This window comes from Pseudochaenichthys georgianus, chromosome 13, assembly GCF_902827115.2.
Source record: "Pseudochaenichthys georgianus chromosome 13, fPseGeo1.2, whole genome shotgun sequence".
NCBI classification, from domain to species: domain Eukaryota; kingdom Metazoa; phylum Chordata; class Actinopteri; order Perciformes; family Channichthyidae; genus Pseudochaenichthys; species Pseudochaenichthys georgianus.
In genome coordinates, this window is record NC_047515.1 from 3,871,747 (window position 1) to 3,891,620 (window position 19,874).

The 19,874-nt window shown below is 41.1% G+C and overlaps 1 protein-coding gene and 1 long non-coding RNA gene across 2 annotated transcripts; both read left to right on the forward strand.

Moving 5' to 3' along the window:
* Positions 1–1,588: 1,588 nt before the first annotated feature.
* On the forward strand, positions 1,589–5,642 carry LOC139435009 (uncharacterized). Its single transcript, XR_011644282.1, has 3 exons — positions 1,589–1,664; positions 4,968–5,056; positions 5,258–5,642. It is a non-coding gene; the product is annotated as an uncharacterized lncRNA (long non-coding RNA).
* A 5,417-nt stretch (positions 5,643–11,059) lies between these two features.
* LOC117457567 (claudin-3-like) lies at positions 11,060–19,731 on the forward strand. Its single transcript, XM_034097717.2, has 5 exons — positions 11,060–11,281; positions 12,550–13,168; positions 13,959–13,976; positions 15,275–15,276; positions 18,617–19,731. Exons 2-5 carry the CDS (start codon positions 12,693–12,695, stop codon positions 19,261–19,263), a joined length of 1,143 nt encoding a protein of 380 aa, XP_033953608.2. The 5' UTR covers positions 11,060–11,281; positions 12,550–12,692; the 3' UTR covers positions 19,264–19,731.
* The last annotated feature ends 143 nt before the right edge of the window (positions 19,732–19,874 follow it).

The window sequence follows — 19,874 nt, forward strand, 5'->3', positions numbered from 1 at the left end:
GTAAGTTTACTCGGTGAAAGAGTTTCGCAAAAGGGCTCGGTGCAAACTTAGCGGCAACAGGTTGAGGACTCGGCTTCAGGAGCTGTGAGAAAATGCCAGAGGGGGTTGGAGTGACAAGTGGCAGCAGGTTGTTTGAGGCAAGCCCAGACTCACATTAACGGCTGGCTCTCACTCAGGTGTCCAACCGTTAAACCGGCTGGGGCATTATGCAGATCAACGCTAAGTCAAAGAAGCTAAAGCAGCCTGCAGTGCACACAAGTGTCCTCATTCAGCTGATAAACGTTTCCACTATGTTTATGGATCTAAAGATGAATAGGTTTGCCATATTGGTTCGAATGAATTCAACTCAACTTAAAAGGCACATACAAGTAAATGTGTGTTAACATATTGTATGGTAACGCTTGAACAGTTTTGAATGTCAGTGCTGTAAACTAAACAGTGCACAGTGACATAATTGTGTTCCACATTTCCGAACATTAAAGGTGCGGTAGGTCATTTTGGAGAAACCGGCTCGAGTGCGCTTGAATTTGAAAATACACAACCGGAAAAAATCTGCCTCTTCCTGACAGAACCCCTCCTCCAACACACACGAACGCGCACGTGACCAGTGAGGGCACGAGATATGTGTGCCCCGATGGAAGGCTGACAGGCAGGTAGGCCATCCAGTTACTTTAGCCGGGCCGGCTCAGATGATTGGTCGTGCTTTTTACAGTACCACGGCTTCTACAGATGATATTTTTTTATGTATTTGTTGTCAAAGCACTTCAGATATTCATTGCTATCAGGATGTTAAGAGCATTCCATGGAATGTAACAAAAAGTGTATCTCGAGCCGGTTTCTCAAACTTACCTACCCCACCTTTAACTACCATTATCCAAAGAAGAATCTTAAAATGTAGTTACATTCAATTCATTTGTCCCCTTGGGTATACGTGATGAGCATCTTGGTGGACTCTACAGTACAAATTCAAAATGGCGGAGTAGCAATGTATTTGTATAGTTTTAAAAAAATCTATAAACTTTGAATTGAACAAGGCACCTTTGATATTGTTTTGAGACTCCCAGTGTTCAGTAGTTTATTTGTGGAGGTTCTGCTAATGTTTGTGTAAGGGAGAATTATTCATACCGTTGTGAAATTGTTAACAGTGTAATCTGAAGAGACTGTCCGATTTTATCTAGTAGCTAGATAACAAAATATGTGATATATGATAATAAATGAAAGACATTTTGTGTTAACCAAAGATCTAAATACAATTTATAAAAACAGTTGTAATTTGAATATATGAGTATTGGCGCATAGTACATTTGAAGCAAGTTACTAAACTGTCACACATTTTATGTCCAAGCATGACATAAAACGATCCATGGAAATTGTTTGTAATGAAAGGAGAATTTTCCTTACTAACACTTTTTGGGGGAAAAGCCTACACAGTTTCAGGTGTCAGAGTGGGAATGTGTGTGTGTGTGGGAGGAGGACCATGTCCGTATTTGGCCTGTGATGTCATCACTGGGGGCCTGAGGCTGTTGTCCAGGTGCCAGTCACAGTTTCAGTGGGTAATTTTAGCTTGGTGGTAACTATGTGTGTGGGATACTCAGTGAGTCATGCATGTTTGGCCATGACACATTATCACATGACACAAACAGGAACCTGAAGACACGGCTCAGGTATAAACTAAATGTTTCCCTAAACAGCAATAGAGTTAACAATGAACTCATTGTGTTACTCTGACGTAGTGAAGTAGAATTAAAAAGAAGCTTTAAATGGAATTAATAACGTGAAGCACAGAAGCACCTCAGTGCAGTCGTGTGCAGTTTAGAGTAAATGTGACTTCTACCTGTTCTATTCTGTCCGATTCTATTATGAGGACAAGGGCTGTGACTCCATGCACTCTTAGTTTGTTGTTATGTTGGTGAAGAAGGACTCATTGTGTTGCAGATCATATGTGGTTCTAGTCTAATCTAAACCATAGTGTCAGGTTAATTTGTAAAAGTCAGGTAATGTAGACGTAATAGGGGCTACATTCACACACACACACACACACACACACACACACACACACACACACACACACACACACACACACACACACACACACACACACACACACACACACACACACACACACACACACACACCACACACATAATAGCTGTTCAAATCAGGATGTGAGCCATTTTGGTTTTGAAAGAAGGGAGTGACTGAGCGTCTGCTTTTTGGCCTGGTGGCATGAAGGGCCGTGTAGGCCAATATTCAAACTCACCTCGCACACACACTACTGAAAACAGTGTGTGTGCGAAAACACACACCTCGCCAGTCACGTATGCGTATAGTTTATCTGATATTTAACAACACATACACAGCCAGCGAGTCGCTTGATCTGAGCTTCCAACGCTCATACTGCAGCCCCTCTCTCTCCCTCTGCTACCATGGTAACACTCTGATACTCGGCGCACCACTCTGATACTCGCGAGCACCACTCTGATACTCGTGCGCACCACTCTGATACTCTTTTTAAAAGGAAAGAACAACTAGCATATATAAAAAACAAAACAATAAATCACCAACACATGTATACATAACACAAACAAGGTTCTTTTAAATGTTGTTTGAAGTCAAATGTTAACTATCCGTATTATATTCACTTCAGATGAATAGTATCAGAAAATGTAAAATAAGAAACCAAAGTATATCAGTAGGTGATTCTCTTGATTCGCCATTGTTTTCATCTAGTCTATACTTTTACAACAATTAAATTCTTGGTTTTGGTGGGCCACCCCAAGATTTTCAGTGGCCACATTTGGTCACCCCTATGAAACATTTCTGGAGGCGCCACTGGTCAGGTGAGGCTGCAGCAGCTCTGTGCCCTGATGTGAGCTACATCATCTGTCTTTTGGAGTATGTGGTGTTCTAAGGCTCTGTGCCTGTTAGCATGTTAGCCTAGCTCCTGCTGGGTGACAGACCCTGCAGTTTGTGATGGACTCTTACCGCTGATGCACTGGCAGAAAGAACATAATTGCGAGGCCTGGTCTCCTGAAAAGCAGGTGCAGCCTACAAACAAGAGCAGGGAGGAGGAGACACATGTTGGCACAGTCATGCAGCATTACAATCATAAAGCAGAACAACAAAAACAGTTAGCCAAAAGCAAAGTAGCATGAGCAGAACACTGAGAACACGCTGTGGGGTCTCACAGCAACGTGGTGCAAATGATTTATGACTGGATCATTTATTAATTGCTGTTAAAGCATAAACAGTTAGAATGCTTTAGTAAGTTTTGCTTTAACTTTAATAAAATGACCTGTGAGGATAATAAGTTAATTTGAAGCAGACTCAGTGTCAGGGTTGGGGAAAAATAGGACCCAAATGCAGTAAAATGACTAAAAGGTCAGGTAACAAAAAGCAAGCTTTTTAAAAAGCTGCAAAATCTTCCTTTTTTAAATTTTCACAAATTTCATTTCATTTCATTTCAAACCTTTATTTAACCAGATTGGTCCCATTGAGATCATAGATCTCTTTTTCAAGGGAGACCTGCAGCATATAGGTTCCACATGAAACATAAAACAATAAAGGACATTATACATTATATTTACAGGATACATAGTTATAGACATTTACAAGTGCCCATTGTATCGGCAAGCATTTCATTTACCCTAGCTTTAAAAACATGCAGAGGAATGAGATTGCTCAGTTTCAATTCTTGCTGAAGATTGTTCCAAGCAAGTGGAGCTGCGCACATAAAAGCTGTCTTACCTGAGACAGTCCTTGCTCTTGGCACATCTAACAAGACCACATCATGTGACCTCAGACAATAGCTGCTTGCAACTCTCTGTGTTATCAGCGAGCAGATATAATACGGGAGTTTACCCAACAAAGCTTTATAGATAAAAGTGTACCAGTGACTGAGCCTCCGTACAGAGAGAGATGGTAAACCTGCCTTGGTATACAGTGTACAGTGATGAGTAAGCGCTTTACAATTTGTGACAAATCTCAGAGCACTGTGATACGCAGCATCCAATTTGCTCAGGTAATTGGCAGGTGCATTCATATACAACAAATCACCATAGTCCAGCACAGGTAAAAAGGTCACAGTGACTAGCCTTTTCCTGGCCTCAAGCGAGAAACAGGACTTGTTTCTGAAAAAGAACCCTAGCCTAACCCTCAGTTTTTTTAGCAGGTTATTGACATGAAGTTTAAAAGAGAGACAATCATCAAGCCAGATACCAAGGTATTTGTAACAGGCAACAACTTCAAGTTTTGTTCCTTGCGTAGTTACAATATCTAAAACAGGCTCTGGAGTCTTTTTAGCTTTTGAAAAGAGCATTACCTTGGTTTTCTCAACATTTAAAAGAAGCTTTAGTTCAGAGAGCTGAGTCTGAATAGTGTTAAAAACAGCTTGTAATTTAACAACAGCCTCTTTAATGGAGGGACCTGCACAATACATTACAGTATCATCCGCATAAAAATGTAAAGTAGCTTCATCCACATTATCACCTACACTGTTGATATATATGGAGAATAAAAGTGGTCCTAAAACAGAACCTTGGGGAACACCATTAGAAATGTTTAACCACTCAGAAGACAGCCCATCAAAGTGAACACATTGGGACCTTTCAGAGAGGTAGTTCACAAACCACCCCACTGCATGGCTGGATATGCCTAGCCTTAAATAGAATTAAGGTTTCACAAATCTCAAACTGTGTTATAAAGAATCTTTAGCCTCTGTGGGATAATCCAGTCCAAATAAATCGGCATGCAGCGATTTAAGAGGTTCAAACACGCTCAGCGCTATAAATTAAATTTCCTTAACTTTCCCCTTAACTTCCGAATCGGAAGCTCTGAATCGGAAGCCAACTTCAGCGTTGTGCTATCCGTAGCATACAAGTTAAAACATAATTGAGAAGTGCAAAACATTAAGAAAGATTATTGTTAACACATTGTTACTTTACATATGTATATCTGTTTGTTTAAAGTTTCCAGGTGATGCAGACAGACCAGAGGATGCTGAACACGAGAGACAGACCTATCCCTAACATCAGTGAACTTCAGCATGGACTCAAAGGTACAAAGACTCCTTTCATACTGTACAAAGAATCGAGAAACGTTCTGGTTTAAATAGATAAAGTAACAACTATAATACACTGATATACATTCCATTAAACATTTCTACAGCCGCTTAATAAACAAACACACCTCTTTCATAAATAACACACTCGCTCTGCAATAATGTCATAGATGTTATGTTTCTTGTCATTTCTGTTAGGAAAGGACATACCTGAAGGACACAACTGCCTCACCGTTTTCTCCGAGGGGCAAGAAGAAAATGAAAAGCTGATATGACATTAAAGACCAATACAGGACATTCACTAAGAAACTACACTTTTATTGTGAACACAAAGATCTGCACACTGAATAGTGTGTAGTCAAACAGGACCATCATTTGTGTGTGACAGCTGAGCCCAGTATGAGCTCACAGATGCAGTTAGGAGGTTTCTTCATCAGGCCTGGTCCTCCTCCATCAGGCCTGGTCCTCCTCCCAGAGAAAGACCGCTCCACCTCAGTCCTCTCCAGCCAAACCCACAGACCGTCCGTCACACTGAGGTTTCTCCCAAAGTCTCTGCAGCTCTCTGGACTCCACGCTGTCTCAATTGATCCACACTGTGAATATGAGAGGGGAAAATGTGTGTAATAAATGCTTTAGACAAAAATAAATATAAAGTTAACTAAGGAGTGGCTCAGTTTTTTTAAATAAACAATACTATTACTATAGTTTAATATCTCACGTCTGAAAGTTTAATTTAAAAGAAGAGGCCCCAAAAATAACGATTGGTATATCAATACATGTAGTTGATTTTGTCTTTTTAATTGTTTAAAGTAAAGTAGATAAAACTGGTAGTTAAGAGTTTTAATACAGTCTGGTTGTGGAGGAGGCACACAGGTAAGAGCACTAACTAGCTACCATCACATGTAACTAAGCTTGCCTTGAATTTATTAAAAGTATAATTAAGTAACAGCAACTAAAATCATGCAAAAAAGTGAATCTTTGCTGGGTCCACTGTTGAATTTACCACATATTATATATTTTACAAACCTGAAGGCATTTATAGATTTGTATGCAAGTATTATCCAAACAACTCAATACCATAGATTATTATTGAAAGTTTTGCTGAATAGTTTCATGTTCACTTACCTTAAGCAACGTAAAACGTGCGCAACAGACGTAGGTTAGCCTTATTTGGATCAGGCTGGAGTACATCGGTTGCTCCTATATTTACTTAGTGTTCTAACTGTTGGCTAGAAGTGCACAGCTTAATCAACCATATGTAACTGGCCATTGTCCTCTCAGCCAGAAATATCAATCACTTCAATAAATGGTAAAACAAAAAAGGAAAGGTTCTGGCTCAATTTCGGCTTAGTTAGCTTATTGCAGCTGTGCATGTTGCTAGCGGGTTGCTAGGCCACCTCACGAGCTGCGCCAGGTGATGTAAACAAGAACACCAGACCGTCTCAGTTTGTAGACTGCTCGGTTCAGGCTCCAGACTACGGCTGCGGTGCTGTTTCTCTATAAATCCATGCTGAATTGGACCTTCTGTTTCATTGTTCTTCTTTAATGGCGACTTCCAAACAGAGTAGACGAGAATTATCGCCACCTACTGTATCACTGCAGCATTGTTCTTTGTTACTTCCGTTTCATTACAATGACTTCCGTTACAGCAAGAATCCCCCTCACACACATAGGTGAAACACATGCACATTCCCTACTGAGAACCTTTCAGTAAAATGTTTTCAGTTGTGTGTGTGAGGTTAATTTTCAGTCGTGTGTGTGAGGTGTTCAGTAGTGAATGTGAGAGGATTTCAATAGTGTGTGTGTGAGGTTAATTTACAGTTGCGTGTGTGTGAGGTTCATTTTCAGTAGTTCACTGGAAGGGATTAAAGCATTGTTGGATTTGAAAAAAAACAGAAACAACTTTTGCTTCCTTATTTTGAAATGATTCAGTACGTTCCTAATCCATGTGGTTTTCCTCATCCGTCACAACAGGGCTTTGAAAAGGAACTGTGCTCTTTTGAAGAGTGCACAAACACATCAGTGGTAAAAACGAACAATGGCAAACAAAATGTAAAAGAAATAAAAAGTTGTGGATTGAATACAGAATTGCTCAAAAATACTTCGTATTTATCAAAGCTTACTGTGGAGGAACAACAACCCACAGTTGACACCGGCTGATGGAAACCGGTCCGACTCGCTCCCGTTCCCATGACAGGTGAATGTTCCGCAAGGTGCTCTGCGAGTGGATACATGTTTATTTCTTATCGAGCGGCTGCACCTGTAGAAAACAAATGAGTGAACTCTAAATGATGGCCATGTCGGCTGTGGATCAAAAGGGCACAGCATAGCCTGTTACTAAGAGATTAATGTTGTGCTTCCACCAAGCCACATGTATGTGCATTAGATCTGATGTATATGTTTATTCAGATCCTCGTCTGCTACTGCATTTTATTATTTGAATGGCGTCCTCATTTGTACTTTTCAACTATATTTCAATAACAGAAATAACACTGATTCACATCGTTAACAATTACACATAAAAAAAAGACACACAAGCAGGATCGGGAGGTAACGGGTTACATGTAACGCGATTATGCAATCAGGGTTAAAAAGAAAGGTGAATGTATTCTCTTACATTTATATTTGAAAAGGAATGAGATTACTGTCAGGACTACAGTGTTAGTAAAAAACCTAAAAAGAGCATAGTGTTAGTTGTAAGGATCAGATGTTCTCTCTTCTCTTAGAGCTGTACTGTTCTGGAGGCTACTTTAAGTGTGAATGTGAATACTGCCTGAATCTGCTTTATGATCTTCATTTGTTGTATATGTTCTTAAAATGGTGTGTGTGTGTGTGTGTGTGTGTGTGTGTGTGTGTGTGTGTGTGTGTGTGTGTGTGTGTGTGTGTGTGTGTGTGTGTGTGTGTGTGTGTGTGTGTGTGTGTGTGTGTGTGTGTGTGTGTGTGTGTGTGTGTGTGTGTGTGTGTGTGTGTGTGTGTGTGTGTGTGTGTGTGTGTGTGTGTGTGTGTGTGTGTGTGTGTGTGTGTGTGTGTGTGTGTGTGTGTGTGTGTGTGAGCTTAACTGTGTGTATTAAAGTGAAACGGAGCATGTTCTGTCAGTTCACACTTTATTTCTGATGTTTTAAACTCTTAGTATGAGCTCATGTGTTTCATTGTTGGTGTATATTGGCTACGGCCTGAACATGCTGAATGAAAGGCAGGTTTCCAATGAAATACTTTTTGATTCTAAAGATCTTTGTTTCTTCTTTTCTACGGTCACATTGTTCTGTTGCCTACAAAACACAGTCAGTATTTGTTTTCCCTTGTGTTTATTTGTACTGCATCTGAATCAAAAAGTCACAAACATTTCACACATTAGAGAACAAAAAAGATGAAAACAATAAAATACATTTTAAACTTAACTTAGGTCTCACATGAAAAATAGGACCTTTACAAGCAAATCAAGAAACCTGAAGCCTAATAGAAAGATTACAATGACAAATATTACAGTTAATATCAACGATGTGATACAGCCGTAATATTCTGTGTGTTGGTTAAAAGTCTTTGTTTTGCAATAGTCGAGAGAATCTTAATGAAAAAAACAAGTGCAAAGATGATTGCAATAGTCAGGACAAGACTCAACCAAGTGCATCAGAGTGTGTTATATTAAGTAAGATATCAGGATCCCAACAAAAAGGGAAGTGTGAGTGTTATCAGCCTGCAATGCACGCATGTTGTTTTGTATTACAGGGTTTAACATGATGAGGCGTGCACTGCAATAGTCCTGCCAGAATGGAGCAGCTTTTTGTATCAGTTGTATTGCTATTGTGCTGATTATTTTAGATGTCACCCATGATTTAACCACTTAGTGTATTTGCATAATGTATTGAGATGCATTTTGTAAAACAGCACTTTTGATCCACCACCAATCTACTAATCACGTCTGTTTTGTAATTCATGCTGTGACTGGTTTCATCTGGTAATCCACATAACTGTGTTCTTATGCTAAAGGTTTTAAAAAAACATAAATGATCTGCTCCTTGATGAACTCCCTAATATTGAAAATCAAAACGGAGTTAACCCTTGTTCTGTACAGATTGGTAACAAAGTGAACTGAAGCAGGAGAAAGAGTGGCTCCCCCTGCCTGTAAAAACATACACTTACAGTATATTTCACATAAACAACCACAGTCTGTTCTAATGAATACGTTAAGTCTATCCCAGAGTGCACTGCTGCATCATTTTATAGTAAAACATGTCTTGGATTCAATATATATACTACTCTTTATAGTGTTTATACTAAAATATAATGTTCAGACGTTAAATATATTTTTTATATTTGTCATATTTATATACTTTCATTACGTACACATATACCTATACATTACACTGCATTGATGGTTTCTTTTGCACTGGTTAGATACCTACATGTTGTTGACCCGGTACTCTGTCCAATGACAGTAGAGTTCAATCTAATCTATCTGTCTGTGTGTGAGAATGTGAGGGTGAGTGTGTGTGTACATGTGTCCCCGTGGAGGGGGTTAACCACAAGATAACAGAGACACTCATCCTAACCGCTGACCCCCGCTGACCTCTGGTAATTACAGGAAAGCCTGTAATGACAGAGCTCATCTATCAGCTGACCTCAACAGCCCTGTTGTCCATCACACAACATGATAGTCTAGATGTCCGAGAGAATAGGCCCACCTGTTGGGGTAGTCTTTGATTCATTAAGTGTTCAACATGACAACCTGCACACTCACATAAAGGCAGAACAGCTATGATGCCATTTTTAGATAAATAAAAAGACAATGGGCGTCATTCATCCATATCTTGAGAAGGGTCCTCAGAAAAGTCTACGTTGAATTGTTCTTTAAGAGTTTTTCGTTCTTGTGTTCACTTATTGATTAATTGCATTGTCCTCGTAATTGGAAGCATGTGCCTGTGAATCTTGAATAGCAGCTACACACACTGCCAGTCACCATCACACGGACGAGACTGCAGGGCTGTGCGTACACAGAAACTGAAAAGAGATCATTAAGGCTGCGGCCCCACGAGGACGAATTCGGTCGTTTGCGTTACTGTTTAGTGTCATATAGACCGTTCGGCCACACGAGGACGACCGAATATGGCACTAAACGACTGAGGAAACGACAACGGGTCCCAAGGTGGATAGAAATGCATACGCCACTCTCTGGGGGGTCAAACAGCTCCGTGTGTGCGCCCTATACGGACATTTTCAGATCACTGATAGTGATTGCGCAATAGCCCCGCCTCTCCCCACCTCTTCTGCTCACCTCCGCTTACCCCGCGCCAGTGCTGAAGTGTTTCGCCACCAACAACAACAACAATGGCGGATCGCAGAGTTGCTATCGTGCTCCGGACGCTATTGACCATGCTACAGTTGTTTGTGCAACATCTACAGCAATAATGATGAGGCAATAGCCCCGCCTCTCCCCACCTCTGCTGCTCACCCCCACGTCAAAGTAAACTGCACCCTGAATTCAGATTATTTATCTTTCTCTCGCGAGTGAAGTCTAATCTGACAGGACGGAGACACGCAGCTCTGCTCACCTGCAGCTCCTCCCTCTGCAGCAAAACACACACTTCAAGTCAGATCATCACCCTTAGCTATTTTAATTACCTCTCAAACTCCCTAAACTAGTTATAAATATGTTTATTTTTACAGTCGGCCGGGTCACTGATTACTGGATGAGCTGCTGCATGAGACAGACACTGGCGCTGTCCGAAGAGAGGGAGGAAAAAGAGAGGCTCCGTGTATTTTATCATTATATTATATAGAGTCGTTATTCATTTGTTTTAAAGCTCAATAAATAACAAAGAAGACCTTTGACCGGCACTTTTATCATTTTGTCCGGAAGATTTAAACTTGAATACACGCTGACTGGCGAAAAACTCTGCCCGGTTCCCTCGGCCCCCACCGCGGAGAATAAACAGAAGGGCAACCATGACAACCTTCTTCTTCGCTGCTTTTGTGGAGGAAGTTACAGCGCCACCTACAGGCTCCTGCATATGTACTGCAGCTTCTCCAGCGGTTGGAGCTAAACGGAGCGGTCTCGTGTGGGCAGACACTATCCGGATAACTATTGCATGTGGACGGAAGCTTGTTTGCGATTGCGTTTGCGTTAATCCTATGCGTTTAGCCGTTTTCGTCCTCGTGGGGCCGCAGCCTAAGTCAAGGATGGCCAAAAACAACCTAAAGAGTTCTTAAGTGGAGGTACACAGAGTAAGTGAACCCCGAAAGAGCTTAACATGTAGATGAATGGTATGCTACTTGGTCAGTGGTGATGTGTTACTGTCGAGTTATTTGGGTTTAAAAGGGTCAACATTGATTACAATTGAAATACATTTTTTTTTCCCCAAACATTTTCTGTACTCAAATGTGCAAATATGCTCTGGAGTTTACGTACATTCTGTTCTTACCTTACAACAAGTGAAAATGAGAAAACGTTGGCGTATGTCAGAGTTTTCATGTATAGATGTGTTGGTGGAAAGGGTAATGCGCTTTCTTTTATTCCATGAACTGGATATTTCTGGACCTTTTTTGTTAAGATGTGTTGCCTCTTTGGTTAAGAACAGTTATAAGTTATCAAAAATAAATGAAATGTTAGGGAATATGCACTATTTGATTAATTGTGTTGTCTTACTTTAACCCTAACCCTAACCCTAACCCTAAAAACTGAATATGCTCTCTGTCAATGGATAATCCCCTTAAAAGGATGCTACACAAAAGTGATACAAACTACAAGGATTAGTAGAGTGATGACCTTCCACCAGGTCCTGGGATATTATTTATGGTTTCACGTCTGCAATGGTAAAGCCCATAAAGATTCAAAAGTATATTACCTGCTGCTCTATCAGGTTATACACTACCAGCCTGATACTGGAAGTGCATTTGGTTTGTATTCATAAATATTGAACCATATATTCCATTTGAAGAAACGCACACCTGCCCAATGACTATGTGGCCTGTACGTTTAAATCTAGTCCCTTTTTCCCTCTGGAGGGATTATGTGGCTGAGCAGTAAAAAGGACAAGGCCCGTCATTGTTACTCTTTCTTCTGGCACAAAGATCTCATTCAGATTGTGATTCAGCCATTTCCTTCAAGGTTGTCGCATACTCAGATACATACTCTTATATTCAAGAAATGTAAAAGGAACACTGCTATAAGCTTCTTTATATAACATTATCAGAACTGTATAAATGGTTTTGGAAATATTTGTTCTGTAAATGTACAACACTCGTCTGTAGATAAAGATGTTATTGATGTCTGAGACGGAAACACCCGTAAAGACAATGGGTGTTCAGAGAGAACCCTGATGGTTTTCCACGTGACCCCAAATCAAACTGAAAGATAATCACGTTTTCGCCTTTGGAAGCCCAGTTCGAAGGTAAACACGATGCCACCTTAAGCTGACTCCACCTTCACTCGTCTAAGCTGTATAAAGAAGGTAGAATCTGTTTCTCCCTCTCCCTTTCTCTCTCACTAAAAGTCTTATGCAGGACCTTGAGCCAACGGGATCCGATATCGCCTTCACCTCAGGAGGGCTGAGCCAGCGGACACAGAGGGCCTTCTATCCCACCGAGCCCTGGAAGAGAGTATCTTTCCGCTCCTTCTTCATCCCCAGCTCCAACCATGTACTCTGCAGGCCTGGAGATCCTCGGGATGATCCTGGCCGTGGCCGGCTGGCTGGGGGTGATGGTGACCTGCGGCCTGCCCATGTGGCGCGTCGCTGCCTTCATCGGGCAGAACATCGTCATCTCTCAGGTGATCTGGGAGGGCTTGTGGATGAACTGTTCGGTGCAGAGCACGGGACAGATGCACTGCAGGGTGCACGAATCCATGCTGGGGCTCTCGGTGGACCTGCAGGCAGCGCGTGCCTTGGTCATTGTCTCCATGGTGCTGTCGATAGTGGGCATCGGCCTGTCGGTGGCTGGGGCCAAGTGCACCAACTGCAGCCGGGACGTGAGCAGCAAACCGCGGCTCATGGTGGCTGCTGGAGTGACCTTCGTGGTGGCGGGGCTGTTGCTGCTGGTGGCCGTGTCCTGGACAGCCAACGCCATCGTGCTGGGCTTCTACGACCCCATGCTGGAGGAGACGGGGAAGAGGGAGTTTGGTAATGCTCTGTACTTTGGCTGGGCTTCCTCCTGCCTCCTCATCCTGGGGGGAGCCCTGCTCTGCTGCTCCTGCCCAGCTCCAGCAGCGACTGTTGGTGGCTCCATGCCCCATCAGGTGGACTACTCAGCTGTCAAGACTATGTCCGTCAATGGATACCCCAGAAGAGACTATGTATGAACGTGTGACATGTCGCAGATGAACATAAGATGACTCTATTTGTCCACAGCAGACGGATGTTAATGCTACCATGGGCTTTGGCATTACGTACGAACCACTGATGCTATAAAACATGTTTTATGTGTTTTTGATTTTTTTTTTTTTACTGTAGATTGCTGTAAATATTAAAAGCAATTGTACTGTAAATTGCTTTTAATATTTTATTTCAAATATTTATACATTTTAGTGGTTCTTTTTCTAAGATTATGATGATGTCTGATTTTAAATGTACATGTTTATCTAAATTACAACTAATTAAAGCAAGTTTTTTTTATAAAAGAAGAATTTACAAGAATTTACTAAAGCCTTCTTCGCGGTGGAGATTCCATTTATAACCCTGTGCTTTCATGCCAAGTCAGAATTCAATGCTCAAATTAAGTGTAACATAGCAACTGTGCACAACTTCTTACTATACAAAGACAGGGGCAGGTGCCAGCTGAGTTCAGCCGAGTCTGACCAATAAGAGGTGCACGCTGAAATTAGGTATTTTATTTCAATGTAGATGGAGGACAGACACAATGGGTGGCTTGTTTCATAGGAGCACCTTACGCTTCGCTTCCTTTGTAGCCTGTTCTCCATTGGCAGGTGAAACTGAGTCAGAGATAAAAGTCTCCCTCTGCGAGGGGAGGTAACCTCCACTGTAACCCAGTCTGAGCCACAAAGACCCCATTGATCCGAGGAGTTCCAACTGTTTACCACGGGTGGGACTCACGGTAATGAAAGTGTTTCTACATTTTCAAAGAGTCACCTGAAACCAAAAAGAAGACAAAACAAAAGCATGTTCTGTAGAAATAATAATGCAACAGTTGGATTTGGAGAAAGATGGAAACACCTCAGCACTGTCACGTCTGAGGTGTCACAAACCATTTAGAGTCATAATCAATTCCCTACAAACATTGGTGTAAAGTAAGTAAAGTAGATTTACTCAAGTACTGTACCTAAGTACACTTCTGAGATACTTGTACTTTACTTAATTATTTCCATTCTATGCTACTGTGAACTTCTACTCCACTACAGTTGAAAGGGAAATCGTGTACTTTTACTCACCTACATTTATTTAATACCTTTAGTTACTTCACAGATGTGGATGAATGATGTGAAATCTAACCAAGTGTTGAATCAGACTTCAGTTCCACCTGGAGTAAATCCACCAGCTACCCTGCAGTCTACAAAGTACTTCAGACTAGCTGCACCTTCACCAGCTACCCTGCAGTCTACAAAGTACTTCAGACTAGCTGCACCTTCACCAGCTTTGAGAACACTTTCATGATCAATCATTATAAAACATATCATATATATTATTCTGAAATGAACCAATCTGCACAACGACTACTTTTACTGTCACTACTTTAAGTATGTTTTGATACTAATTATTATGTACTTTTACTTGAGTAACTTTTCGATTGCAGGACTTTGACTTCTAACAGAGTATTCCTACACTCTGGTACTTCTACTTTTACTTAAGTACAAGGTCTGAGTACTTCTCCCACCTTTGCTTACAAAATACTTCCTATTCTACCATTTTTAATACATAAAGGTATATCGTGAAGTATATTGGTAGGAGAAAAAAGCTAAAATCATTATTTTTAAGAGTCACATTCTTAAAGATTCTTATTTTTTGTAAAAGACTCTGCTACCCATTAATCCTTGCTTTAATTTCACACTATACAACGTATCTCCTTTTTACATCTGTCAAAGAGTAAACCGGTCAGGAGACTTTTACACTTTCATTTCTTGTTCAGGTACATTCAAACGTCTTCTCACATATTCTTACTACAATGTATACTATAGATACAAACTTGCATGGATATTGGGAAATTCATAATTTACAAGAAATAAAGACACGGATTGAAAACATCTTCTTGACCTGCTTTAGCTCGAAGAGGTTAATGATCAAGAAGAATAGGTTTCTAAATCTCCTGAAACCCCCCCTTCAGTGAGCTCAGAGCCTGCAGGCAGGATGGTGTCACTGAGCCCAGCCGTGCAGCCATGTGTTCATACGAAGGTAAAAGAACCCGGTCAGAGGTGAAAACACTTCTGCCGTAAGAGCAGCTCCCACTTCACTGGCATCTCAAACAGTTAGACCTCATGGCAAAGAGAGTTACCAGAAGTAACCAGTGTGTTGTTCTGATTAACAATCAGACACAAAGAAAAGGTCTCCTGTGTAGTATTAAGGGACTACAATTCACAAATATGTTGTGCAACCCTGTAATGTAAAATATAAGAAACCTTGTCGTGGTGAGTCAGAACCTGAAGTGATGTTGGGTTTTACACAGCCATCAAATGCCTTTAAATACAGGCACTGCATCACATTGGTAGAGACTTTCATTATGTATCTGTTGTTAACTGAACTGCAGATTCAGACTGTGTGTGTGTGTGTGTGTGTGTGTGTGTGTGTGTGTGTGTGTGTGTGTGTGTGTGTGTGTGTGTGTGCGTGCGTGCGTGCGTGCGTGCGTGCGTGCGTGCGTGCGTGCGTGCGTGCGTGCGTGCGTCTGTTTAGAAGGGTATTTTTCTACGGCACGTGCAAAAGTTAAATTGTGGTTAAAACCTCTGATGCACTACGACCTTCAGAGCAAGGGCGCTGATAAGACACCACCCCCACCAATAGCCTTGTGCACACGCACTCAGACAATTGTTTAAAATTCCAACACGCTGGCTGATTCTCTTTTTTTTTGCTTCCTTGAATCATCTCTAGAAATGTGTCGACGTCCGGAGAGAAATGCATGCTAATGCAGATGTGTCTATGTTCCCCTTCCACATGCAGATGCATTATTGTTTGTCTTGCTTGCATTGCGGTTCTCACATGTGGTCTCTGTCCTTAACTTCCCATGGGAACCTAGGCAGCTTGGAAAAGCTATGTTTAAAACATATCAGCACACACCCCAACAACATGATGTAACCTTTTATCATATGGGGGTTTCTAAATCAAATGTAATGAATAATTACGTCTTCTGATATCTGTGTCAAAAGAAACCTCTGCTTGAAAAAATATGTCAGGTGATTTAACTGGAAATATCGTCTCTCCCAAAGATTGTAGAAAAAATGTTGTATAAACATCTTCTTCCTAATTTATTATTTGTAAGCCATTCACTATTATAAGCCAGCTGCTGTTTTTATTCCCTGTCTGGCAAGATGGTCTCAAAACGTAACTCAAGTATATCCAGTGATGTAAAGTAATGAGGCGTGTGGCGCAGTGGCTAGAGTATTGGTGTTTGGATCAGGGGAGCACAGGTTCAAACCCCACTGCAGTCAGCATGTCTGTGTGTCCCTGAGACACTTCACCCCAAATTGCTCCTGTGGGGATTGCCCACAGTATTGAGTATGTAAGTCGCTTTGAATAAAAGCATCTAACAAGTAACATGTAAAGTAACTAAGTACATTTACTCAAGTAAGCTACCGAACTTAAGTACAATTTTGAGGTTATTGTGCTTTACTTGAGTATTTACATTTTTAGCTACTTTGTATTACAAATCAGAGGTAAATCATGTACTTTTACTCAACTACACTTATTTAATACCATTAGTTACTTTACAGATTTGGATGAATGATGTGAAATATTATCAACTCTTAAATCAGACTTTACACCTGGAGTAAATTCACAAGCATCTTCTGGAGACTTGTTAAGCACATTGTCTGTAAGTAAATATGTTAGTTGAAACTATATTAATGTAGAACAGTGTTTATTTCATCGTTTGATTGTGTATTTCATACCTTTAATAGGTGATGTTAAACTGCATCTGCACCACCAAGCTAACGCCTCATGTCAATGACAACGTAACACTATTAATCTGTTAGCATATTAGCTTGTCGTTAATTTCGCACTGTTAGCATATTAGCTCGTTGTTAGCTTAGCACCGTTTTAATTTTTGTTAAACTCTTGTTTCCTCTTCACCTATACAAACGATTAGTTTGTTAGCCTTCTAAGCTGTCTAACTAGTCTAGCATTAGCATAGCATGGTTCTTTAGGTTGGGTTTCTGTATACTCGTCATGTAACATACTTGAGTACTTGTCTCATAAATGTATTTTTCTTGTGTGTTACAGTTTTACAAAAAAGAAATATAAGAATATTAAAGAGCTTCAAGTAACCTTCAATTCAGAATCCCGTTCTCCTGGAGTTATTTGAAGTTTGTGTTTATGCTGACTGAGTCAACCCGGTATCACGGCAAGATGTGAAGATGTGACGATTTACCACGCTGGGAACTGAAAACATCGTCGTATTCTCCACAAAAATGTATGTTATAGTGAACCATAAGTTGTGATAGAGGCTTGCCAACATCCGGGTATTTCTGCACTGATGGGTCATGTTAACAATAGTGTAACTGTCACGTTTGAAGGGACGCAATCGTCACATTTTCACGTCTTGCCGTGATACCGGGTTGAACTGAATAGCTAGATTCCAGGAGCATCTAGAGCGATCAGTAGGCTACTAACCCTGCAGTATACAAAGTCATTCAAACTAGCTGCACCTTTACCAGCTTTGATAACACTAATGCAATTATAAAACATATCATATATATTATTCTGAAATGGACCAATCTGCACAATGACTACTTTTACTTTTGGTACTTTAACTATATTTTGATGCCAATACTTTTGTACTTTTACTTGAGTAACATTTTGAATGCAGGACCTTGTAACAGAGTATTACACTCTACCACTTCTACTTTTACTTAATACAAGATCTGAGTACTTTTCCCACCTTTGAGTACATCTAATAACAACAATCCCTTAGCTGCTTACTAACAAAACCCCTAAAACAAATCATTATATTTGCGCTAAACAACTGGCTGAGGATCCTTCAGAGAAGAGTGCAATGAGAAACCTGTGGGAGTTGAAATTGTGTCTTCCACTCTCAATCATTCATCCACCATTATTTACAGGCTGTTATCCGTTAACTACTCCAGACCTGAGATACAGGCTCTCTGTTTACTCTCCCCTCACCCAAATAGATGGGGGAGCTACCGGGGGAGAGGAAGTTGAATGATTAAACTGAGGCCGTTTACATGCCAAGGCTGGGTTTTTGTACGTCGAGGCGAGGTGGGACTGAAGGCGATTTGAATTCCCTTCCGGCCAATAACCAGGTGACTCCACCCTCTGTGCTAAAGAAATCTGCTTATATGAGCAATCAGAACTCCACAGAAGACTCACTTCGTCCACCTCTGTAATACTGACGTAGAGAAGACTTCTGCTCTCTTTGACTCAAACATTCACGACATGCCTTCAGTGGGACTGGAGATACTTGGAGTGGGTCTAGCTGTCCTGGGATGGATCTCAGCCATTGTGTCCTGCGCCCTGCCCATGTGGAGAGTGTCGGCATTCATCGGGGTGAACATCGTCACAGCACAGACCACTTGGGAAGGCATCTGGATGAACTGCGTGGTCCAGAGCACAGGTCAGATGCAGTGTAAAATCCACGACTCCATGTTGGCTCTCACTGCAGACCTCCAGGCCGCCCGCGCTCTTACTATCATCTCCATCATGCTGGGCATCGTGGGAATCATGGTGGCCATTATGGGGGCAAAATGCACCAACTGTGTGGATGACGAGTCGGCCAAGGCTCGGGTGATGATAGCTGCCGGGGTGGCCTTCATCCTTGCCGCTCTGACCCAGCTGATCCCTGTGTCCTGGTCAGCCAATTCCATCGTCATGGAGTTCTACAGTCCAATCATACCTGAGTCCCAGAAGAGGGAGATAGGGGGGGCTCTGTACCTGGGCTGGGCTGCTGCCGCGTTCCTGCTCATCGGAGGGGGGATCCTCTGCTCCAGTTGTCCCCGACAACCTGAGAAAAGGTACGGGCCTCCATCAAAGGTGATGTACTCCCAGCCGAGGTCTCTGGCCCCAAGTGGTTACGATAGGAGGGACTATGTCTGAACTCACACCTGCTCTTTCTCATCATGGAAAAGACTGCTTGGAGAGCTCCAATTTGTTTATAACTTATACACATAATGTTGAGATGGTGAAAGCTATTTTCATGCCACTATATGCCATTTAGAACAGAGCCTGACTTCAAAATGCTTGCCTTTATTAAATCTATTGTGTGTTACTTTGATGCTGTTGAGGCTAACAACTTTGTTAGTGATGCTGTGTAGCCTGTATTTTATACTATGGAAATAGTTGTATAATTTGTGATCCGAATTCAGAAAATACATGAATCTGTATTTGTACTTCTTTATTGTTTTTCACTGTATTGGTTGTGTATGTGTATTGACAAGGAAGTTCAAGTAAGCGTGTCATGAAGTCATTTCCTTTTGGAATCTATTCAGTGTGTAAATCAGTTAATCTGAAATGTTTCAATGTTCAACATGTTCCATTTTAAATTAAAGGCCTTTTTGTATTTAAGTTGTCTTGATCATTTACACGTTTGACAAATATATTGGTTTAGGTTTTCTGTCTCCTTATCGTTATTAAGGGTGAGCAGCTGAAAAATATGGTATTTTGAAGTTTATTAATAACTTCTCTGTTGTTTTTTTTGCCATGTTCAT